Consider the following 25,212-nt stretch of genomic DNA (forward strand, 5'->3'; position numbering starts at 1 on the left):
TGGGTCCTTTGTGGTTGGGAAGTAGCGCTCGAACTCTTTTATAAGCAAAGACAGGTGATCGTGCACCAGCTGGGAGAGTGAAGGCTCAGGCTCAGTCTCACCCAAAATCCCCGCTAATGTTTGAAACATGTCCAAAATGCCTCTGTTGACGCGCCGTCCCCACAAATCCAGTTTGGCTTTAAATGCAGCTACTTTATCTGCCAACTTGAAGACAGTTGTCATTTTCCCCTGAAGTGACAGATTGAGTTCATTGAGCAGGCTGACTATGCCCACAAGTAAGCCAGTTTTGGCGCTCAAGTGACCGAGATGTAACCGAGAGAATGCAATCATTTTTCAAAATAAAAGATCGTTCAGACTCAGATAATAAATAAAACGGAAATAATTAATGATTTCTTGTGCGGCCCGGTACCAATTGATCCACGGACCAGTACCGGTCCGCGGCCCGGGGGTTGGGGACCACTGATCTAAAGTAACTATATGGTTAGACAGCAGATTTCTAAGGTTTTCAGGCTCAAGCACAATGACTTCAGTTTTGTCAGAGTTTAGAAGTAAGAAATTACAGGTCATCCAGGCCTTTATGTCTTTAAGACATGCGTGTAGTTTGACCAGTTGATCGGATAAATATAACTGAGTATCATCTGCATAGCAATGGAAATTTATGCTGTGCTTCCTGATAATATTGCCCATAGGGAGCATGTATAAAGTGAAAAGAATTGGACCTAACACAGCCCCGTGGAATGCCCTGACTAACTTCAGTCTGTGTGGAAGATTCATTATTAACATGAACAAATTGAAATCTTTCTGATGGGTAAGATTTGAACCAACTTAGTGCAGTTCCTTTAATCCCAATTAACATGTTCAAGTCTCTGTAGTAAGATGCTGTGACCAATGGTGTCAAAAGCAGCACTGAGATCTAAGAGGACAAGTATGGAGACAAGTCCTTTGTCTGAGGCCAGGAGGAGATCATTGGTGACTTTCACCAATGCAGTTAGTGACTGTCAACGAACCATGAGATTCTTCTCTGCTAGAGAGAGAAGATATTCCCACTGCAGCTTCTCAAGGCTGTTCGCTACTGTGAGGAGTGGTCAGTGTCCCTATGTCCTTTAACCCTCCTTGTCACACATTACATAGCAATGAGACCACACCCCATACACTTTGCTCCTTGCTTTTCAGTTACTTTTTTAAAAAATATTATAGGAGAGCAGAATGAGGATGTGTAGTTATCCTTTAAGAACCAGTGACTGCCAGTCATTCTGAGAAATGTTTTATTTTATTTTTTAAATTATTTTAGGTTTAATATATATGACTGATGTTAGTTTAAAATGTGCTCACTTTCAGTACAAGGATCTATGATCTACAAGTACTCGATTATAAAGATAATAAAACAATATCAAATAGAGTATAACCAAATACAGTATTACATAGAACTCAACATCATGCAGTCCTGTTAAGGAGGTATAATTGTCAAAGTGAGGAAAGGTTGAAAATCTGTTTTCTAATTCAGTACCAGGTATACATCAATCAAATAGGTTTCCCCCTGAGTCAGCGATTTTTCCCCACCCACCTGTAATTGCACAAATTATATTTAGCAAAATGATGTGACATAGGATTTTTAAAGTAAATGCCAATACTTTGATGGTTTCAGGCTCTGACTTGGGAATTTTCTGTCTTTCTTGGTAAATTGAATCCTGTAGGGTTTGGACTGTTGGCTGGACAAAACTAGATATTTAAGCAAATGATGAATCAATGATTCAACAAAATTAAAATTATGTTAATTGATATTGCAGTTGCAGCCCTAGTTTGACTGCTGCTGTTTGACTTCAGGAGTATAATGTTATAGCCCATAGAAATAATGGCCAAAACTGTAAACAAATGTCACAATTGCTTTCAGTTTTGTTTTATTCCGGTTGCAATAGTGATTTCTGCAGGAAGGCTTCACAAAGTAAAACCTAAAAATCTCTACATGGATGTATAAATGTGTTTTCAGAGTAAGTACATGGGTCTTGAAGCAACAATATGTAACTTTGACATGAAAATAACTCAATCATTTTGATGATAGACTGACTTCTAATAAGCTGAATGGCATCTCTGCTATTGCCACTGCGTGCCTGGATCATCTGTTGATGCACTATATAACTTTGGATCACTGTCTATCTCTGAGACCTCACGCGATAGTTGCATTTTGCTTTACGGCACCAGACCCTTCCACTAGCTCAGTATTGTTACATGCAGAGACAAATCCCTGGGCCTTTATTGAGCTCTCATATTCTTTTTAGGTGAGAATATAACTACTTAGATTGTGAATATGTGGTAAATCTATCACAGTAATGCTAGTTTGGAAATTTAATAAACATTTTCTACTAGACCAAGCTAGGTGTCAAAGCTGTCAGCAAGGATACTGGTGTTCCAGTTGCACATTGAGAGCATCTTCCTGTCCTTGGGAGTTTGGACTTGCTTGCTTTCTACAATCACCTTCTTTGATTGTAATGCTAAATGTTAGCACAAAATACTCGTTACTATTTTAAAACTGTTTTATAGCAACTTCCAATAGCTTCATTATTTGTATCATGACCACCTCACCACTGTTGTTTCTGATACTGTTTTTGTACTGGATCTCCAGCCGATATTTTAGTAGAGCCTTCACCATCTGGTCCAACCAGAAGAATTTCACACAGACATTCATAACCAACCTGATTTCACACACGGAGACTGATCATGCTGCTGGAGCCTGGCTGCTTCTTTCCAGGGCTGTCACTTCGTCCCCCAAGTTGTGCAACAGGATGTGGACTAGAGCACACATGTAGCAGTACATACTGTAGTTCAGCATACAGTCAGAAGACATCTGGCCCATAGATGTACAGTATGTTTATGTGGCTGTGATCTGTCCAGCCAAAGCATGTAAAGAACGTGCTCCACACAACACACACCCCCAGAACTAGAGCATCACTAGGGCCCAGTGACAGCCAAGAAGAAGAGGAAAAAGAAGTGAGATTTGTAGTTTTTTTTTTTCCAGGTGTAAAAAGTTGTATACCTCAGTCCTCCAAATAAATAAATTCATCTCTCGCCAGAGTCTGCTTAGTCTTTGTCACTGTCACGCCAAATAAGCCTTTGCAGCCTAGCAAACCCGTCTCAGTTAACTTGCAATAAATTACACTGCCCAATGTGCAATATTACCCTATATGATGTCAACTAGTTTCATTGAATTACACACATCCACATTCAAATGCTGAACAAGCTTTGAAAATTCAAGCAGTATTTCAATAAAGCAAAAAGCTGTTATTTCTTATTCTTATGACTGTTCATTTTCAGTGTCACAGTAAATAAATAAAATCCTGTGACATTGCTGTCCTTTCGTTGTCTTTCCCAGTTCACTAACAACTTTGTCTTATACGCATGTATCTCTGTCCATGAGGAGGGGTGAAAGCGCAACCAGCATTTGATGGTTGGGTACAAATCAATTGCACTCAGCAATTGTAGGGGGAGACACTCTGCCAAGTTACATATTGTTGCTTTAAAATGTGATCAAGCATTGGAGTGCCACCTCTTGGTAGAGAGTGAGTAGTGGAATGTGATACTCATGCATGGTTCACTGTAGTGCATGTTTAAAGTGATGGTTGTATCTATGTGTTTCAGGAAGTCTCAGTTCCCAGCAGACTCAGAAAACCTACCGCACTTTGACATTTAGGAGTGTGGAGTTGAGCAGCACTAATGGCTCCAGTTGTGAAAGTGAGACCAACCTCAGTGTGTCATTCAAATTACTTTTATTACATGCACTTGGTACTGGGTAGATTTTTTTAAACGGCAAGCATTCGTTTTCTTATGTATAGATAATTTGTATGCTCAAAGTTCAGACTGACTCAATAAGATGTGATTTATTGTATGCTTTCAATGCAGTAAAAGAGAACCTGACTCTTCTCTTGCGGCGTCTAAAAGACTCAAAGACAAACGTTAGGAGATCGGCACTCCAGGTACCAGACAGCTGTTTCAAATCCAATCATGATAATGAGTACCATAACAGATCAGTCACCAGTACATGCCTTTCACCCTTGAGTGGCTTTCTGGGAAGTATGTTTGTGGCAAATAACAATGCTCTTTGGTCTGCTGTCCCTCCAAAGGCCCTGGTGGGTCTCCTCAAACACAATGTGATCCCCATTAGCTGCGACAACTTGGCTGTCCTGTCAGAGTGCTGCAGAGATCCTGCTGTGTCTGTGAGGAAGAAGGCCCTGCAGTGTGTTGGAGAGCTGCTCTTTGTGAGTCTGATGGTGCTGTCAGTTTAGTGTCAGTAACAGCATGAAATAGAGAAATAAAGAATTCTGCATAAAGTAACAATCTGTGTGCTGATTACTTGTCCAAACCAAAGTTTTACACATTTTGCAATAAACTGTTTAACCTTATATAGTTTTTCCTCTGACCATCAGGCTAAACCAGAGTGTAATGTGGTGCAGAAGACATGGCTGCAGGGTGTGGTTCCAGCTGTGGTGGACTCTGAGAGCACAGTGCAGGACAAGGCCCTGGAGGCTCTGGGCCAGGTGCTGCTCAACCAGGTCAAGCCGTACTCTGCCACCTTCCACATCGATGCCAGTCAGAGACTGGCATGGGACCTGTTGGGAATGCTCTGTCATGAGTGCCGGAGTGTGAGGTTGGACTAACTACTTTCAGTCAAGTTTGTGTTTCAAACCAAATAAGAGCATGTTGTGCAGAAGAATTTTTGTGTAGTGCTTTACTTTGATATTAGATTTTTAATAATCAATACATGGCAAATGCTAAATGTTAGCACAAAATACTCGTTACTATTTTAAAACTGTTTTATAGCAACTTCCAATAGCTTCGTTATTTTTATCATGACTACCTCACCACTGTTGTTTCTGATACTGTTTTTGTACTGGGTCTCCAGCCGATATTTTAGTAGAGCCTTCACCATCTGGTCCAACCAGAAGAATTTCACACAGACATTCATAACCAACCTGATTTCACACACGGAGACTGATCATGCTGCTGGAGCCTGGCTGCTTCTTTCCAGGGCTGTCACTTCGTCCCCCAAGCTGCCCCTCAGCAAGATTCTGGATGCCTGGGACACCATGGTCAAGTGAGAGGGACACTGTTCATTTACAGCATTTACTTTTACTTCATGTTTTATTTTCAGGTGAGAATCCATTGTTTCCTAGATGTATTATTTACTTATTTTTGCTCTTAGTTCAAAGGACATAAGTGTGACAACCTGCTGTCACATCCTGTGTGTGATGGGGGATATCGCCACACATTTGAACAAGGATACCAAAGACAGGATAGTTGGTAAGTGATTGTGCAATGAGATGATGGGAAAATTCACAGAAGCGGTCTAGAACTGTTATCATTTCTCAGCCTTCCCTCTCCAGATGATCTGATATCTAGGTTGAAGACTTTTACTTTGTCACTGGAGGTGATCAGTGCTGCTGTGGACACTCTTTATCAACTTGGCCACAGTGAAGACATCAAACAAACTCAGGTTGGAGGTCTTACCTTGGCACTTGCACAGTATACAGCAGCATTTCATAGTTAGAAATGTTAGGCAGAAAACCCCCACCACCACCAAACTTCAGAGGATAGGTCTGTTTGTAAAATTGTGACAAAATAAATGTTTTTCATGTTTTATGCGCTATTTCATAATTTTTTTTTATCGGTTTCAAGCCCAAAGGCTAATTTAAAGAGATGAGAAATACCAAATGAGTAAAGTCATAAAAATTTTGTTTTTTTTTTTCCATTAAAGGGAGTTTTTCCTCCCCACTGTCACCAAGTGCTTGATTAAGGGGGATTTGTTGGTTTTTCCTCTATAATATTATACAGTAAGGTCTATACCTTACTTTGTAAAGTGCCCTGAGATGACTTTTGTTGTGATTTGGCGCTATACAAATGAAATGAATTGTACAGTCTTAAAGCTACTATATGCAGATTCTGGAATCAAGCTCCTGTTGCTGTGAGGCTGGAGAGCATAGCACTGCAAATCTCACCCCTCCCTCTCCCTCTCTGTTCCATTATGAGGCACCTACCTACATCCTTGTTGTGCTTGCTGTCTCAGATAATGCAGGAATCAAGAGCTTGCTAAATTGTGAGGCACCTGTAAAGATATCTTCCAGCAGGAAATACTAGCTTGAGGCCTCATTACAAGAGGAATAGTAGACCAGAAGCATGTTCATGTATTGATTAACATTGAAAGCTCCCATACCTGACCTTTTTCTTCTCTGACTGGTTAGAAGGGTGAGGCTTGCTTAGAAACTTGAAGGGAACATTTCTGCACTTCTACCAGGCTGTTCAATGAGTCTGGACCAAAGAAGCTTTTGACAGCAGCTCTCCACATAAAGATATGTTGGAGCATATTTCAACAAAAAAAAAAGGAAAAGTTACATATGCTAGCTCTGAGTTGAAAATGCCTTCTTAAAATGTTTGCAGAGTTAGTTTGGTTTAAACTGCTTTCCTGCATGATAGAGAAGGTCAAGTTATAAATGTTTAGTGATAAAAATATTCCTAAAATACACTGTCCATTACTTACATTTGTCCTACAGTACATCATTATTTAATGTGACTCACCCCCATTTCCCTTTAGTTTACATCATATTATATGAGTTTCTTTTCCTTCTTCAGGCTTTTTTGAACCAGCACTGTGGTGAGCTGGTGTCAGCCTGTGAGGCTTATTTAGCCACTACCATCCTGAGTGAAAAGGGAACCCAGAACCTCAATGAAGAGCTGATGGTGAGAAATAATCATTTATTAATAATCACACTTTCTGTACTCTGCCAGTTCAAGTCAGCTTTCGGTTGTTTGTTTTTCTCATTTTTACAAGATATTTTCATGTTAAAACAAGATTAGCAATGTAGGGTGATGTGATGTTATGACCGAGATGCATGACTAGTAACCAGCTCAGTTCATTCATTTAGAACCATGGACAGCACTGTTTGCTGTCCGTAGCAGGTGCATGTGTAGGTGCTGCACTATCCATATTTCTAGCACTATTCTACCAAGACTGTCAAACAAAAGAAGAATACACTACTAACAGCCCCAATGAGTCAATAAGCTATCATCACCAATGCACATTCTGTGTGGGTGCAGAAGTGAAGGCAAGTCTACAGGGCCATCAGATGGGCACCCACTCACTAACTTGTGTTTATTTATTTATTTATTTTTTTGAGTTGGGCTGATGACACAGAGAAGGCTCAACAGTGTGTTCCAGTGTCCTAGAACCCCCCCCCCCGCCTACACCCACAACCTATTCAGGCTAACTGTTACCGGACAGTCACTAGCACTAGCGCAGCTGACTTGGCTACAAATCCCAACTTCCACAGAGCAGACTCTAACTTTCCAGCCACGCTCCTCTGCCTCCATGGCTAATTCTGTGTATTTCACATTGTTCCTCTCATAAGCTATATCTACAGCATTCTCCCAGGGAACTGCAAGCTCAGCAAAATACACAGTCCGGTGTGTTTCTGACCACAACATAAGTGCTGATTACCTCCTCAGGAACTATGAGCTGATTTCCTGTTTGCCAATCTCTCTCTGCCTTTAGCTGGCCTGCCTGTTCAAAATGACTTGCTTCCTGCCTTTGCCTCATGAATAGACAAAATTCCCTCTTGCTGCTTCCTCTTGTCCTGTATTGAGTTGACCTTTAATCACCTACTTTTCATTAGCTGCTGCTAAAATTGAAAAGTGATTGAACAAAATAAGTTTGTTGATTTTTTTAAACCATATTGAAGTTCGGTCTACTGTCCCTCTCGATCCACCTGTACACAGTACAGGCACGTCCTTACCAGTGCTCATTCACATCATCAGTGTTGGTAAATATGCCGTTAAAATGAAAAATTGTGATGCCGCAATATTTTCCAAGTTTGATGGTTTAGTAGGTATCCCCCTTAGAGCCTTAAAAACAAATACCAATAACTTAAAATCAATTTTAAAACAAATTGGGAGCCACTTTTTCCTGTACACACTGAAATATCAAGTTGGAGTTTTAGATACTTTGGATATTTAGATACAGTACTTTGGCGACAGTTTGGAAAAGTTGCATTTTGGGAAGAAAAACACCATTTTAGTCTGGATGGAGAGCTGAAACTGGTAAAGACATGGTGTTTACAAATTTTGCTGGCTTGATATGGGTGTACTCAAAGTGTCACATTACAGTTTGTCAAAACCAGGCATCAAAATATACTCTCTTCCAGATAAAACACCTCCACACTCTGGGTGTAGTGTCACTTCATTGTCCTACCAAGGTTGGCAAAAGGACGGTACTGCTGGTGGAATCTGTCCTCACAACACATTCTAACAAACTGGCAGGTAGGGAAGATGGAGATCTGAAATACCTTTTCTCTGTTGATGAACTCTCTGGTTAGTCTCCCTTAACTTAAGTGTATTTATTTATTTGCCCTTGAAGCATGTGGGGACGCTGCTGAGATTGTTTAGAATCTGTAGTGTTAAAAAAAACTAATTTTAATAACAGTTTAAACTGCAACTTTTGTGATTTGAAAATTCTTTTAAATTTCAGTTTTGATTTGAAAACTATAAATCATTCAGCTATAGTTTGGATCCATTTATGGAGTGCGGGACTGTGGGTTGTGGAACTGTAGCTTTACAAATGTACTTTCAGAAAGTGTTTGGTTATTTTTGCCGGCCGTTTATGAAGTACAGCCTAGCTAAAAGCATGTCAGGCTAATCCATCAGCCTTACAGCAAGTCCTCCTTCATGAAGGTAACAATGTTCAATTTGTGATCAAACTGTTTCAGAGAGGTGTTGATTCAACTGTTTTATCATTTTGAAGGCTGGAGTTTGTGCTGCTGTTGCATTATACAGAGCGGGGTTTCTGGTGTTTGGTCTACCCTGTTTATATCAGTGAGGGCCAACTAAACTATTGTTAAACCTCTCTGTATAACATAAAATTATCATGTGGCATGTAAATGTAGGCCTATATGCTGTATCTGTGATCAGGCTCGATATGTTGAGTAAGAACCACATCGCCCAGTGATTCCAGCACAAACCCGTCAAGGTGCTAGTCTGTTAATTTGTCAGGATAATGTATATTTTATTATTCTGATCTGGTTTCTTCAGAAATTCTAACACTCATTAGAGTATGCAAAGTGATGAGGTCAGAACTACAGAGTTTTATTACAGAAAGATGAAATGAAGGGGGAAAACTCACTAAAATTAAACGGTCTCCTTCCATTGTTGTACTGTCCAGTTTGAATTCTAATCTCACACTTTGGACCCTGCTAACTTGTTATAGAGATAGCAAGGTGATACAGATGTGGACAAAATTGTTGGTACCCTTCTGTTAAACAAAGAGAAACACACAGTGCTCACTGAAATAATGTGAAACTGACAAAAGTAGTAATAAATAAAAATGTACTGAAAATTAACTAATGAAAATCAGTCATTGCTTTTGAATTGTGGTTCAACAGAGGGGTTTCACGGACACAGGATTCATTAATAATTTCCGAGTGACAAGGGAAACGTTATCACCACCTAAATCACCGTTGTCTGCCATTTTTTTTATTACCCCTCACCCCCTCCAGCGCAGAATTGTGATGTCTGTCGCATTTCAATGATATAAAAATCGCATGAAATGCGACCTGGCCGTTCAGACTGAAGTTGCATTGCAAAACAGCGGATACGTATCCGATTTAGGACCACATATGAAAGTGGCTTGGGTCGGATGTGAAAAAATTGGATTCGTGCTGTTCACACTGTCATAAGGAAATCGGATATGGGTCGCATTTGGGCAAAAAGATAGGATTTGAGTCACTTCAGCTTGCAGTGTGAACGTGGCCTTAGTGTCTTTCAGCAAAATTTTGCCGCATTCAAATGAATGGGAAAATTCTACTTCAGCATACTTTCAGCTCTTTCAGCTATCAATGTTCAACTCTTCAAGGACATTCATGCTTCTCTTCAGAAGTTTTCTAAACTTCAGATTTTTAAAATATTTAGCTTTATTTTGAAAATTTTGCCCCATTCAAATGAATGGGAAAATTTTAATTCAGCATAATTTCAGGTATCAAAAGGTTCCGCCCCTTAAAGACATTCATGCTTCTCTTCAGAAGTTTTCTAAACTTCAAATTTTTAAAATATTTAGCTTTATTTTGAAAATTTTGCCCCATTCAAATGAATGGGAAACTTCTACTTCAGCATACTTTCAGCTCTTTCAGCTATCAATGTTCAACTCTTCAAGGACATTCATGCTTCTCTTCAGAAGTTTTCTAAACTTCAGATTTTTAAAATATTTAGTTTATTTTGAAAATCTTGCCCCATTCAAATGAATGGGACATTTCTACTTCAGCATACTTTCAGCTTTTCCAGCTACCAAAATGTTCACCACTTCAAGGACATTCATGCTTCTATTCAGAGGTTTTCTAAACTTCAAATTTTTAAACAATTTAACTTTATTTTGAAAATCTTGCCCCATTCAAATGAATAGTAAAATTCTACGTCAGTATACTTTCAGCTATCAAAATGTTCAACTCTTCAAGGACATTCATGATTCTTTTCAGAAGTTTTCTAAACTTCAAATATTTAGCTTTATTTTGAAAATCTTGCCCCATTCAAATGAACGGGAAAATTCTACTTCAGCAAACTTTCAGCTGTTTCAGCTATCAAAATGTTCAGCTCTTCAAGGACATTCATACTATTATTCAGAAGTTTTCTAAACTTCATACATTTTAAATATTTAGCTTTATTTTGAAAATCTTGCCCCATTCAAATGAATGGGAAAATTCTACTTCAGCATACTTTCAGCTCTTCAAAACCATTCATGTGTCAAAATGTTCAGCATTTTCAGGGCGATCTTTCAGCACTCAGCATCCATACACATTTTCTTCAGAAAATGCAATTCTCTAGTTATCATTTGTGAGACTGGTGTTACTTTGTAGTTGCTGACAGTCAAATGAAAAGGTGTTTCTGATAAAGTTCTTCGACTACAGGAATGAAACCATCATAGAAGCTGTTACTTAATTGCATAAATAACAATTGGATACATGTACATATAATTTATGTTCGGGTATTTGTGTCATTTATTCTAGACATCATCAGAGTTAATTTAACATCTGCTTACTACTTTATTTTTATAAAGGTTGACACTGGTCTTAAGTAATGGTTTTGTCTTCAGGTGGGCTTTTGTGCTTGTTTACTCAAAAGTGTTAATATTTAAAATATAAACGTGAATTTGTTATTTAAAAATAATACATCAATGCAATGAACATTCAGGCAGCAGCTTTTCAGCCAATTCAACCATGAGATTGGGCGAGAGGTGGGATTGACACACACACACACACACACACAGACATATAACATGGGTAATGGTACTCTGAACAGTGATTGTAGGCCTTCTAAAGGATATATTAAGATTTCCAGTGAAGCAGCCAGCAATGCAGTTTAGTTAAAGCTGTTTCAGCAGGTGGCAATCCCACTGTGATTTCTTCAGAATTTGCATTTTCTATTTATCTTTCATGTAATGAATCTGTAGTTCTAAGAGTGTGTTGTCCAGGTCCTGGTTATTCTTTGATTCATATCAGTAATTTAAGCTAATAAACTTAATATTTTGGAACAAGGGCCTGATCCAGTATTTGGATCAAGAAGCTCCTGAAAAATACAGTAGGCCAGATTAATTTCAGTAGTTCCGATATTTAATCAACATTTACTGTAGGAAAATATAAATATTAGATTCAGTATATTTTGTGGTAACATGGTTGACATGTCTGATTTGTTTCATATGTTTGTTGCTGACAGACTGCCAGGAGGAGCTTCCAGCCTCAATACCTCTATCCCAGTTCAGACCAAATTCTCTGCCTTCCAGAGTCAGAGCCCATGGGGTCATCACTTTAGGTAAACTGTCCTTAGAGTTTTTGTCTTTTTCAGTAATGTCTGAATGATTAAATCAGACTGTTCATAATGGTGAATGGATAGCTTTAACTGCCATGCAAATGTTTAATGTATAATTTAATTCCTCTTTGTTGGCATCTGGTTCAGGTAAACTGTGTCTGCAGCATGATAAACTAGTCCAGAAGTACTTGCCAGTTTTTGCTAGGGAGCTGGAGGTGAGCACGGAAGTTGCTGTTCGCAGCAGTGTGGTGGTGGTTATGTGTGATCTGTGTGTTCGATACACCAACATCGTGGATCACTACATCCCCAACATCTCCGCCTGTTTACAAGACAGTGAAGCTGTCATCAGAGAGCAGACTCTTATCATGCTGACCAACCTTATCCAGGTGAAAAATCTTCTACACTGCAGGCTGAAAATGAAGTTAAAATAATTAACAATAGTCATTTTGATTTAATTAAAAAAAATATAACAGGGTAATATAAAAGACTAGCATTTGACATCCAGCGTGATTTTCTACATTCTGGTCTACCCAGCATCACTTCTCTGGGAACCTTGTAGTGCAGTATGCTTCTAAAGAGTTGCTTTTGCTCTTTTTTTTCTAGGAGGAATTTGTAAAATGGAAGGGCTCTCTCTTTTTTCGCTTTGTGGTGTCACTGGTAGACCCAGACCCTGCAATTGCAAGGTAAATCACACCTTGTATAGATGATGATGATGACGTAAATTCCCTCTGACTGTTTAGTTCTGTAAGTTCCCAGTTATTCTTTCATTCATATCAATAATTGAAGCTAATAAAACCTATTTCAGTAAGTCAGATATTGAATGAACACTTAGTGTAGGTAAATATACAGTAAGTATTGGACTGGAATTGGTATCAGCAGATATTTAATATTAAAGGAACTGGATCAGTACTTGAGCCAAAAAAAAAACCTAATCCTGGATTGTGATATCCTTAATGATTAATAATAGTAAGATCATATGCCGTGTCCTCACATTTTTCTATATATTTTCCCTACTTTGAGGCTGTAAAACTTCACTCTGTATTTCTGGATGAAGACCTGTTCCCCTGCATTGTCAAAGTTCCATCTTTACTAACCAGGAAATAGACCATAGTCACCCTCCTTCTGGGTAATGCTGGTTTCATGGTAGCAGCAATTTCTAAATGGAGACTGTTGCCCAGAGGGAAGTTCGACAGCGGAACGGATGAAAACCCCCTCCATTGTCCTCTAAGAGAGGATAAAAAAACCAAACCAGACTCCGGACCAGACTTTTAGGGGCAGCTGTGGCTCAGGAGGTAGAATGGGTCAACCTCTAACCACAAGGTTGGCAGTTTGATTCCCGGCTTCTCCTTGAGCAAGATACTAAACCTCCAGTTGTCACTGGTGTGTGTGGGAACGTGAATGGGCAAATGGTGTGAAAGCGCTTTGAGTGTGCTGCAAAGCATTGTAAAGCACTACAAGTATAAGTACAAGTATAAGACCATTTACCATTTCCCTCTCAGGAATGTCTTCACTTCAGTCTCCCCATGTACAGGAAAGGGAGAAACACAACATACAGTATGTACGTATGTTAGAATATCAAACAAATGCATTGCGTGTAGCATTCACTTGTAGCCTTGCCCACTCAGTGGAGTGATTATCACTTATATATGAAAGATTAAACAGGATTTGATGAACTTTTTTTATATTTTTGAACCATCCTTTCATTATGTTCCCAGCTCGAATGTATACCAAACCTTGAAGCATGAGGAATCTGGTCAAAACATCAAATGAATACATAGGCGGATTACTGCAAAGCCAAAACCTGTTAACGGCAATGATCAGTCACAATTGTTCTACACCAAATCTTACCAGTCCTCCTACTTTGTCCTCATAGTGCAGTGAATTGTCATTAGTTATAATGATTTTATAGACTGGGCTCTACAGTATGAGCATTTCACTCGCATATGCAAGTAAAAATCTGAGTGTGCGAATGTGAAAAATTATTTGGGCGCACAGATACGAAGTTCCTCGATTCTCAGTTTGTAAGGACAGGTAGCATTTTTTCCATGCTCAAAGAGACCAACCAGGGAGTGAGATAAGTAGATCAGAAAATATGGTGTTGGTGTTTGTGTGGCAGGTTTTCCTCTCCGCTTCATGTTGTGTGGTGAGCTCCTGGACATAAGGGGCAGAGAGCAGCTGAAAATGGAGAGAGAGAGTGGGAGCAGGTGAAATGTATTACTTGAGGTGGCAACACTTACGTTCTATTGTACATGCAGTAAAACCTCCACGATTGCGAGTAAAAAGCCAGTCAGGGTGATTTATCAAAACATGCCCTAAACAAGTGTAAATTTACAGCGCAGTGATAATTTCAACTTTGCCAACAGACACTCATCCACCGCCAGCATGTGTTAACTACCGAGCTCCTCAGGCTAAGAGGTAATAGCCAACTGTTAGATGCTGCATTGACGCATCATCATAATGGCTTTTCTGGCACTTTATAGATGGTCCCTATACTCTGGTCTCGTAGCCAGCTGTGCAGAGACCAGTGTTACTTGTCCAGTGAGTGTGTATTTGTGGGTAAAGCTTGGAAGACAACTTTTAATGAAAATTTTGTTGTAGCTTGTTTTCAACCTTATGGTTGAAAAGAGGCACCGTTTGTGTTTCAAGATAATCACATGCAGAATACTCAAGTGACATTGCTCAGCACCAGGATTAATGGACTTATCTTGTAATTACAATTAATTCATAATTTGCATTTATTCATGTTTATGATCACAGAGAAAAAGGGGAGATGCACACAATAGAGAGGATCTGAAACTTCATATTTTCTTGGGGCTCCCAACAATATGCCTATTTATTTTTTTTGGTCTGCTAGTCTACATAAGCACATAGTGATGTTGTTTATACCTAAATCTTTGTATCACTACTGTAATGTTCAAACCAAAGATCATGTTATTGTGCACAGACAGTTTCTCCATATCACTCATAGCATATTACCTGCCAAATGAGTTCATACTGTGTTCTCCCCAGGCACTGCACATTGCACGCAGATGAGAAAACACATACAGTACCTTAGATTAATAAAGTCGGCCACTATAATATTAAACCCAAGCACCTCTGGTTTCCTGTCTTAGTCTGTGTGAATACTGCCTGCTCCACTTGCTGCTGAAGAAGAACACAGAAATATTCAGCCAGCACTTCATTGAGTGCATCTTCCACTTCAACTCCTACAGCAAACACAAGACCTACAACAAGTTCCCTCAAAGCGAGAGGTAGGAAGCTTTGGGGATATAAATTCTCTTAATGTTTGGCTTTATTTCTCTTTTATGTATTTTTTTTTTTTAAAGATGACATACTAAAAGAGTACAATATATAGATGTATGTCCTTAAAGTTCATGCAAAGACAATTTGCAAAGTTAATTCTATTATTTTTGTTAATCCATTGACTAATTTCTTGTTTTGTTTTTTTTTTTTTTGTTTTTTTTTTATTTGCAGGGAAAAGGTTCGGTTCTCCCTGAAAGGTTCTCAGCACTGTGAGAAGCGTTTTCGGATCTACCGCTTCATGTTGGAGTACCTCACAGATGCCCAGCGCTTTGTTCTTACACACAAGATCAATCAGAATGTCTTAGGTGAGCATGTGTGTGAGAACTGGAAAAAAAACCCCAATCATTTATTTGTAAAGCACAGTTCATACAGTTGTAGTAACTCAAACTACTTCACAAATATTAATACACTAATCAAAACTATAGGTACATGGAAAAAAAAATCAATAAATAAATCAAAGTTGAACACCAATCCAAGCTAGAAGACAGTCGTACATACAGTGCTGCCTCTTCAGAGTTGCACGCTGCCCCAACAATTGGCCACCCTTGCATGTGTTACAGTATAATGTATAAACTGGAAAACTAATTGAAGGTGTGCTGTTCCTGTTTCTGCGGTAAGTGTATTAAACTTCCTGTTTACCGTCCATGTGCTGCATGCTGTGCCTGTTACTGGATTATCTCCAGATTACAGTGAGGAACAGAAGTATTTGAACACCCTGCGAATCCAATAGAACATCTTTGGAGGGAGCTTAAACTCCGTGTTGCTCAGCGACAGCCCCGAAACCTGACAAATCTAGAGGAGATCTGTGTGGAGGAGTGGGCCAAAATCCCTGTTGCAGTGTGTGCAAACCTGGTCAAGAACTACAGGAAACGTTTGACCTCTGTAATTGCAAACAAAGGTTTCTGTACCAAATATTAACACTGATTTTCTCAGGTGTTCAAATACTTATGTTCAGCAGTGAAAGACAAATAAATTCTTTAAAAATCATACACTGTGATTTCCTGAATTTTTTTTTTAATTCTGTCTCTCAGAGTGGGAATGCACCTACAATGTGAATTTCAGACCCCTCCATGATTTCTAAGTGGGAGAACTTGCAAAATCGCAGGGTGTTCAAATACTTCCGTTCCTCACTGTACTTTTATCTTTTATACTCATCAACTCATTTTTGAGGTGTAACATATGCCTGCACTATTCAAACCACCTGTACTACAAAATATATTGTTAATTTCAAATTTCACTTTACGCTAGCTTGGTAGCTATCCAAGTTCTGCTCTGGGTGTCACATTTAGTTTTTTCTCTGCCTCCTTTAATAATTGTTTTTGTAAAAAATGTCAGATTGTAGCAGCAGTGAAGGCGAAGCTAACTAAATTGGAAGTGCAATTTTGCAACATGGAAAATAGCCTAGCCAAGAAGGCCCATGTAGCCAGTGTGGATCCTCCTAGACCTTGCTCTACCTTAGCTAGCCAACCTCCAGCAGAATGTCCTGTGCAGCTGGGACACCACCAGGGTGGCTGGGTTCGCAAGAGTCATAGCTCAAAACAAACACCCATGGTTCACCACCAGCCTGTACATGTTTCTAATCGATTTTCGCCACTCAGCAACACATCCACTGAGAAACCAGCTCTGGTAGTTCCATAGTCAGAAACGTGAAGCAAGAGTCAGATGCTGGATGTGGTTTCCTCACCTGCTGCCTCTGATCTGTCAGAAAGCTGGTAATCCACTGACAGGTATGGGCGGGCAGAGTGAGCTGGGTGAGGGTGGAGTGGATTCTAGGATGATGATGTTGAACGCTGAGCTGAAATCCACAAAGAGGGCCTGTGCATAGGTCCCTGGGGAGTCGGGGTGTTGCATAATGCAATGTGACTGCATCATCCACTGACCTGTTTGCCTGGTAGGCGAACTGCAGGAGGTCCACGATGTCCTTCAGATGGGCCAACACTCGTTTCTCAAAAGACTTTATGGCTACAGATGACAGGGTGACAGGTCTGTAGTTATTCAGTCCACTGATGAAGGGTTTCTTGGGAACCGGGATGATGGTGGAGCCTTTGAAGCTGGAAGAGACTTCACACAGCTCCTGTGACCTGTTGAAGATAAGTCTGAGGATGGGGGCCAGCCGATTAGCACAGGATGAAGTCATACTGTCTGGGCCTGGTTTCTTTCTGTTCTTTTGTCTCTGAAAGAGGCCATGCATATCTTTTTGACAGATCATCACGGGGGGTCAGCTTCAAAAACCCTTCAGTCTGTACAGTCAAAGCAGACTATCAGCTCTGACTTTGCCTCTCGTCCATCTCTTCACTTCACTGACCACAGGTTTTGCACCTTTAAGTTTCTGCCTGTAGGTCAGGAGGAGATGGACCATGCAGTGGTCAGAGTCCCAAGGCTGCACAGTGGACAGAGTGATAGGTGTCCTTTATTGCTGTGTAGCAGTGGTCCAGTGTGTTTTTGTCCCTGGTGAGACAACTGGCATGTTGTCTGTATTTGGGCAGTTCATGGGTGAGGTTTGCTCAGTTAAAATCTTCTAAGCAATGAGTCAAGAGCTTGGATGTTTGAGTTCCATGCAAGGTATCTGGTCAGCCAGGTGTTGTAGCGCCTTGCTATTGCAGGCCTGAGGAGGGATGCAAAAAGTTTATTTGAAGTTACTTATAATTTGAAGTACTTTAGATACTGCTGGGTAGCTTGTGAATTTCCCACCAGGGTTAAATAAAGTCTTAGAACTGTATTTTGTTTTTTCCTCTAGTTCAGAAAACTAATTAAGGTTAAATACATGTGGTGCTGTTAAAAGTACAGTATTAGTATCTGAAATGTAATCAAGTAGTGAAGCTATGTTTTGTCTAAAATAATCAACACCATATTTAACAGATCTTTGAGCAAATATTGTACTGTATAACAGATTATTTATTTGGCACAGTATGATATGAAGTAATAATAATAAAACTTTATTTATATAGCACTTTACAACTCCAACGGAGCACAGAATGCTTCACAGCAGAGCATGTGTAACTAATAAAAAACACTACTAAAACAATAAAACCTAAGCAAAATAAAACACAGATTTTCAAAACAGTGGCAGTAAAAAGTTTCCATATCAGGATACAAACGGCATAAAGCAACAAGTTAAAAGACGTCCCTTCGGAGCAAGTAAAGCGGGTTAAGCACCAAAACCCTGTCTAAGAAGGTGGGTTTTTAGAGTTGACTTAAAAGCCGCTAACTCCGTTATGGACCGTAGCTCCAGGGGTAGAGAATTCCAGAGTCTGGGGCCATGTACAGCAAAAGAACGATCGCCCCATTTTTTGTATCGAGACTGTGGGACAACCAAGGACAGATGCTCTGCGCGGAGCATAAATAGACAGAAGATCCGACAGGTATGGAGGAGCAAAGCCATTCATAGACTTAAATACAAATAGTAGCACCTTGAAGTCAACTCTAAACTGTACTGGCAACCAGTGTAGCGAGAGAAGAACAGGGGTGATGTGGGCGTACCTGGGGGTGTTTGACAACAGTCGAGCTGCAGCATTCTGGACCAGTTGAAGCTTCTGGAGAAGAGACTGAGAGATTCCAACATAGAGAGCATTGCAGTAAAGTCACCTAGTGATAAAAGAATGGATAGTTTTTTCTAAGTCTGCGTGCGATAAGAAGGGCTTCACCTTCGTTAGGAGTCCCAGGTGAAAGAAGCTAGTTTTAACCACGGACCTGATCTGCTTATCAAAATTGAGGCTGCTGTCAAATATCACTCCAAGATTTTTCATGGTATCCATAAATGAAGGGGCTGAAGCACCTAAACTTGATATAACAGTGGCTGGATCTGAGCTAAAAACAATGTATTCAGTCTTGCTCTCATTTAAATGAAGGAAATTCTGCAATAGCCACTGCTTAATATCGTAAATACAATTATGCAGCGGGCAAGTGCATTAGAATCGTATTGTATCAGCGGCACATAAATCTGAACATCATCTGCATAAAAATGAAAATGGACATTGTGTCTTGATATAATTGGACCAAGTGGTGACATATATAAAGAAAAGAATAACAGGGCCAGAATCAAGCCTTGGGGAACGCCTGAGGTAAGAGGGGCTATGGTCGAGGAGAGATCATCAATAACTAGAGAAATGCATTTTCTGTCGTAAATGCGTATGGATGCTGATAAGCTGAAAGATTGTCCTGAAAATGCCTGAAATCAATTGCTGAAACAGCTGAAAGATGAGAAAAAATGGATAACCAGCATTTTCGTTGCGTCTCGTTTTCGTCACACGATAAAGGTTTGTTGACGACGATATTTAGTCATAATTTTCGTTGACGAAAGCAACACTACCTGTAGTGCCGTCTAGAGGGGAGGAATTCAAACAGATTGTGTCCAGGGTGTGAGGGGTCTGCAATGATCCTCTCCGCCCTCCTTTTGACCCGTGAGGTGTACAGGTCCTCCATGGAGGGCAGGCTCACACCAATGACCTTTTCTACAGTCCTGATTGTCTGCTGAAGTTTGTACTTGTCCGGTTTGGTTGCAGAGAACGGACTCGATGATTCCTCTGTAGAACTGTATCAGCAGCTCCTGAGGCAGGTTGAACTTCCTGAGCTGAAGCAGGAAGTACATCCTTTGCTGTGCATTCTTGATGGTGGTCCTGATGTTGGACGTCCACTTCAGGTCCTGGGAGATAGTGGAGCCCAGGAATTTGTAGGACTTTACTGCTGATACAGTGCTGCAAAGCCGCTGATTGTCCGGGTACAGGATGTGGTTTTCCCCAGCCTCACCTGCTGATTCCTGTCTGTCAGAAAGCTAGCAATCCACTGACAGGTGGGGGCAGGCACAGTGAGCTGGGTCAGTTTGGAGTGGAGGATGTCCGGGATGGAGAATCAGAGATGAAGTCCACAAAGAAGGCCCGTGCATAGGTCCCTGGGGAGTCGAGATGTTGCAGGATGTAATGCAGTGCCATGTTCACTGCATCATCCACTGACCTGTTTGCCCAGTGGGCAAACTGCAGGGGGTCTACGGTGTCCTTCAGGTGGGCCAACATCAGTCTTTCAGAGGACTTCATAACTACAGCTGTCAGCTCTGTAGTCATTCAGTCCACTGATGGAGGTTTTCTTGGGGACTGGGATGATGGTGGAGCATTTGAAGCAGGAGGGGACTTCACACAGCTCCAGTGACCTGTTGAAGATGGGGACCAGCTGATCAGCGCACACTTTCAAGCAGGAGGGGGTCACGCCATCTGGACCTTGAGGGGGGGGGAGTGTTTGTCAAACCTGCAGTAGAACACATTCAGGTCATCTGACCTGCATGTTGGATTTTCTGCCCCTGGTGGAGAGTTAACAAATGCGCCCTGGCTACTGCCTCCCTCCTCTCAGGGTGCCACCAACATACTGTGTTGAAAAATTGACCCTTTTAAGTGTGAACACTGTGAAACCACGGATCTATCTGATCTAAATGTTTTGTTTTTTTTTCTCTCTAGTGACGGCTTCAGCGATGAAATGTGCTGTGGCTCTTTTTCATTAAAGGGTGTGTTATGAATAGTGAACATCTGAGCATCCTATGACATTTTCATTGTAAATTCTGGACTATTAGTAAGCATCAATCATGTGGGGGTTTTCCACTTGGGGACTGACGTTGAGCCAATTAATGCATGTCACAGGTACTGCTTGTGTTCCCACTATACTCAGCTTTGGAGGCAAGGTCTGGGAGCTAAATTTCAGCACCCCTCAGGAGGTAGTACTAAAATTAAGTACCAGGACCGTGCAGGGTACGGGGAGCCGAGCAATTGCAGGTGAATAAATGTCTGTCTTCATGCCTCAAGCATTCACATTACAAGCATCATATATCAACACACAGCTCACTCTGTGTGTGAGGAGCACTGGCCCCTCCCTCCTCTAAACAGAGACCTACAGAGGGACAATACAGTGGAAAAACAAAGCAGAACGGTCCGCTCCCACCCCACAGGCTATGCTTGGTGATGGTTGAGGGAGATATTGGGTCTGTGGTTCGTCAGGGTGCGTTAGTGGAAACGCAGCTGTGGTCCTAGAGCAGCATTAAACTGAAAAAAAAAATCTATTGTAATTGCTTACCTTTTCCTATACCAGCATGTTTTGCGGATGAGGAGTTACTTCTGGATGCAGATGGTGCTGAACTTTTGTCAGAGACCTTCAGTATCTTGAGTCTTAAGGAGATGAAGCTGCAGGCCGTATGTGCTCCATCAGGAGGCACAGCAGGGGAGGAACCAGAGGAGGAGAACATGGCCACCATGGCTAAGGCTGTCCTGCAGGCTGCACAGAAGAAGGTTGTGTCTGAGGTGAGCAATTACCAAATTACTCAAACTTTTATGAATTTAAAAATTACCTTCTTTTGCTTTGCATCATAAACAATGTTCTTATTTACTGTTTCTCAACTCTCAACCCCTGTCACCTTTAAACAGGTCCAAATCCAGGTCCCACATCTTCTTTTTTGTGAACAAACAGAAAATGATTTTTAAACAAACATCCAGCCCACAGTTTGGAGGAATTTAGTGACCCCTCTGGCAGTGAGCGTAGCTTTAGTGGCTATAGACAACTCTTCCCAGTCTAACTGTACATGTACAATATCTGTGGCTAAAGTTAGCAAATCAGCTAAAAGTAGATAGCAAGTGAGCAAGGCAACATGAAATTGCTTGGAGTCCCTGTGTTAAACTAACATTAGCATATCTCAGTCTGTCCACTGAACAAAGACAGGTTTGTTACTGAACATGAATTTGTAATTCAGTTATATTCAGCTTTATTTGTATAGTGCCAACAAAAATCTTAAGGAACTTTACATAGTAATACCTACACCTTACACTATTAGAGAGAAACCCAAATAATCCCCTTTGAGCAAATAAGTAATTCCTTACCATATTCATTTCTGAAAAACGTAATGACATTACTGTAACGTGTTACTTTCCAGAACTGCAAGTGAGTGGTTGGACGCTGCAGGTAATCATATGGCACATCTCAAATTGTATAACAGTATTTTCCCTTATCACTAAATGACTCGACCCATTAACAGAGCAGTGGGGTAGGAGACAACGATAACTTCTCACTCAGTTCCATCATTTAACTGTACTGTTAATGTGCTGTTGCAGGGGTTTTCAAAGTGTGGGGAGGTGAGCCCCCCCCACCAATTACCTTTATCATCACTGTTGGTTTAGCTTTCTGTATATTCCACTCAGCCATAACAGTGGCTTTCAGTGTTAAATGTAAAAAAAAATTTAAGCCAACACTTTTGCAACACAGTTCTGCTCGAGGACTATTGCTCATTGATTTCTTAAAAACAAAAACCAGTAGTATGTATCTAGTGTTTTCCTGCATTCACGCTTAAACTGTGGGCTATGCTTATGTAAAATTATTTAATAATTAATCCTCCACAGTCCAATCACAATATGAAAACAGACTATTGTAAGACTATTGTTTAGTCTTATTAAAATAGCCTCAATTCAACTAAATCATACCCACTCCCTGCAGAGAGCAGGGGCTGCAGGAGGCAGTGCTGATGCTTAGTAGAGAGGCAGAGGGAAAGACCTGGAAGTTCATTTTTCAAATTCTTTACCCAAATCCACTCACTTCTCAAAGCTACAACCTCAGCTTTAAAAATGATTATGAAATTGTATGGTGCTTTCAAGTCAACTCCTCTGTTTCCTGCTTTGATTCACAGGTCCAGAAGAAGGCTTTCATAGAGAACACAGTTCCTCTCATCATCAGCCTGAAGAGCCTGCTAGAGCGGAATCGCTCTCCTGTCCTAGGAGATCTTATGGCCTACCTCCAGGTAAGACCACAGCACAGACATGTAGAGGATGTCTACATTTTCATGTGATAAATAATAGGGTAATGGGTGTACAGTATGATGACGTGTCATCAACAAAGATCATTGATAGAGGATTCTTAATATCTCCATGTGCTGAAAGCATTAGCAATCTTTATGCTAATGTAAATATTAGCAATTAGAGTTACACTGTTTGTTACAGATTAGCTTTTGGGTTTACCATCAAAAATAGTATAAACAAGGGCTTTCAAAAATTTTCAAAACCTTTATTGATGTTAGGGTATGGTAAACCTTGCCGCAAGGCAGATAAAAAGCTCATGAAGCAGCAATAGCAGCAGCATGCATTCATGCATTTCCTTTAATAATAAAATATGGATTAATGGTTTGCATATCCCCTCAATTACCCATTTAACAGTTGTCATAGTGATACCATCGCTATCACTAGATGCTTTGTTACCACATTTATTCACTATCTCTATAATTTCCTTTTCAACTATGGGCTTCAAAAACATAGAACTCATGTTCCTTTCGATTGTATTATTATTTATAGTGATGGATGTATCATCTGTACAAATGCTTCTTGCTAAACCAGGACCCACATTCACAAAGAACCTATTGAACTTATCTACTACATCCTCCAATCTATTAACCGGTGAATCATTCTCCGTAAAATATTGAGGGCAGTTACTCTTGCTGGAACTGTTTCTAATCAATTTATTTAATATATTCCAAGTACCTCTCATATTATTTTTATTATCCTCTAATACTTTAGAGTAATATAGTTTCTTACATCTCCTCAAAATCTCAATTAATTTGTTCTTATATGACTTATATTTTTCTTCCGCCTTCTTTGATCTGTCCTTTATGAATTTCTTATATAACGCATTCTTCTTTTTACATGCATTCTGTAATCCCTTACTCATCCACGGTTTCCCACTGTAATTCCTTTTGTTTTTATACTGCTTACGAGGACAGTTCCTGTCATATACTTCCTTAAATATATTTAAAAATTGCTCCTTTGCTTTATCTAAGTCTTCCTCTCTGTAAACTGATTCCCAGTTTTGCCCCATAAAATCCTCTTTTAGCCTCCTTACAGCATGTTCATTCATCACCCTCCTATAGAAAAGATTTGTTTTTGGCCTCTCTTTTCTATACTGGCCATCATAAACCACAAATACTGGTAGATAATTCACTAATATCATTTATAAGTAATCCACTTGTCATTTTGCTGTCAATAACATTGGTAAATATATTATCTATTAGTGTCGCATGCTGGGTTGTTAATCTACTTGGTTTTGTAATTTTTGGGTATAAACTGCATCTATATATTGTGTTAATAAACTCCTCAGTTCCTGTGTGCTTGTTAGGATTTAACAAATCTATATTGAAGTCACCACATATGAACATTAATCTTATCTGTGCCAAAGCCGTTGGTGAGCGGGATTTGAAGGTTCTTTATCTATGAAGCCAAATTAATCAGATCAGCTGGTCAAACTTCAAGCATGTCTTAAAGACATAAAGGCCTGGATGACCTGTAACTTCTTACTTCTAAACTCTGACAAAACTGAAATCATTGTGCTTGGGCCTGAAAATGTTAGAAATCTTCTGTCTAATCATATAGTTACTTTAGATGACATAGCTCCTGCCTCCAGTACTACTGTGAGGAACCTTGGAGTCATCTTTGATCAGGATATGTCCTTTAAATCATACATAACCCAAGTCTCTAGAACTGCCTTTTTTCGCCTGCACAATATTGCAAAAATCAGGAGCATCCTGTCTCAAAGTGATGCTGAAAAACTGGTCCATGCATTTGTTACTTCCAGGCTGGACTACTGTAACTCTTTACTATCAGGATGTCCCAATAATTCCCTAAAAAGCCTCCAGTTAATCCAAAATGCTGCAGCCAGAGGACTGACAGGAACGAGCAAGAGAGATCATATCTCTCCCATATTAGCTTCTCTCCACTGGCTCCCTGTAAAAGTCAGAATAGAATTTAAAATCCTTCTCCTAACATACAAAGCCCTTAATGACAAGGCTCCATCATATCTTAAAGACCTCGTAGAGCCTTATCATCCTAACAGAGCACTTCACTCTCAGAGTGCAGGTTTACTTGTGGTTCCTAGAGTCCACAGAAGCAGAATGGGAGGCAGAGCCTTTAGCTATCAAGCTCCTCTCCTATGGAACCAACTCCCAGTCTCAGTTCGGGAGGCGGACACCCTCTCTACCTTTAAGACTAGACTTGAGACGTTCCTTTTTGATAAAGCTTATAGTTAGGGCTGGATCAGGTGACCCTGAGCCCTCCCTTAGTTATGCTGCTA

At 40.2% G+C, this 25,212-nt stretch overlaps 1 protein-coding gene across 1 annotated transcript in view; it reads left to right on the top strand.

Moving 5' to 3' along the window:
* Positions 1-25,212, top strand: part of ncapd3 (non-SMC condensin II complex, subunit D3) — a 73,912-nt gene that overhangs the window by 27,232 nt on the left and 21,468 nt on the right. The window contains 16 exon segments of the mRNA XM_020623432.1: positions 3,634-3,726; positions 3,895-3,968; positions 4,116-4,250; positions 4,419-4,639; positions 4,895-5,086; positions 5,195-5,292; positions 5,376-5,485; positions 6,619-6,726; positions 8,187-8,301; positions 11,740-11,835; positions 11,980-12,218; positions 12,436-12,515; positions 14,946-15,083; positions 15,307-15,440; positions 21,205-21,413; positions 22,787-22,897. Coding sequence (XP_020479088.1) covers positions 3,634-3,726; positions 3,895-3,968; positions 4,116-4,250; positions 4,419-4,639; positions 4,895-5,086; positions 5,195-5,292; positions 5,376-5,485; positions 6,619-6,726; positions 8,187-8,301; positions 11,740-11,835; positions 11,980-12,218; positions 12,436-12,515; positions 14,946-15,083; positions 15,307-15,440; positions 21,205-21,413; positions 22,787-22,897 — 2,153 coding nt within the window.

Source organism: Monopterus albus, unplaced genomic scaffold (assembly GCF_001952655.1).
Source record: "Monopterus albus unplaced genomic scaffold, M_albus_1.0 scaffold299.1, whole genome shotgun sequence".
Classification (NCBI taxonomy): domain Eukaryota; kingdom Metazoa; phylum Chordata; class Actinopteri; order Synbranchiformes; family Synbranchidae; genus Monopterus; species Monopterus albus.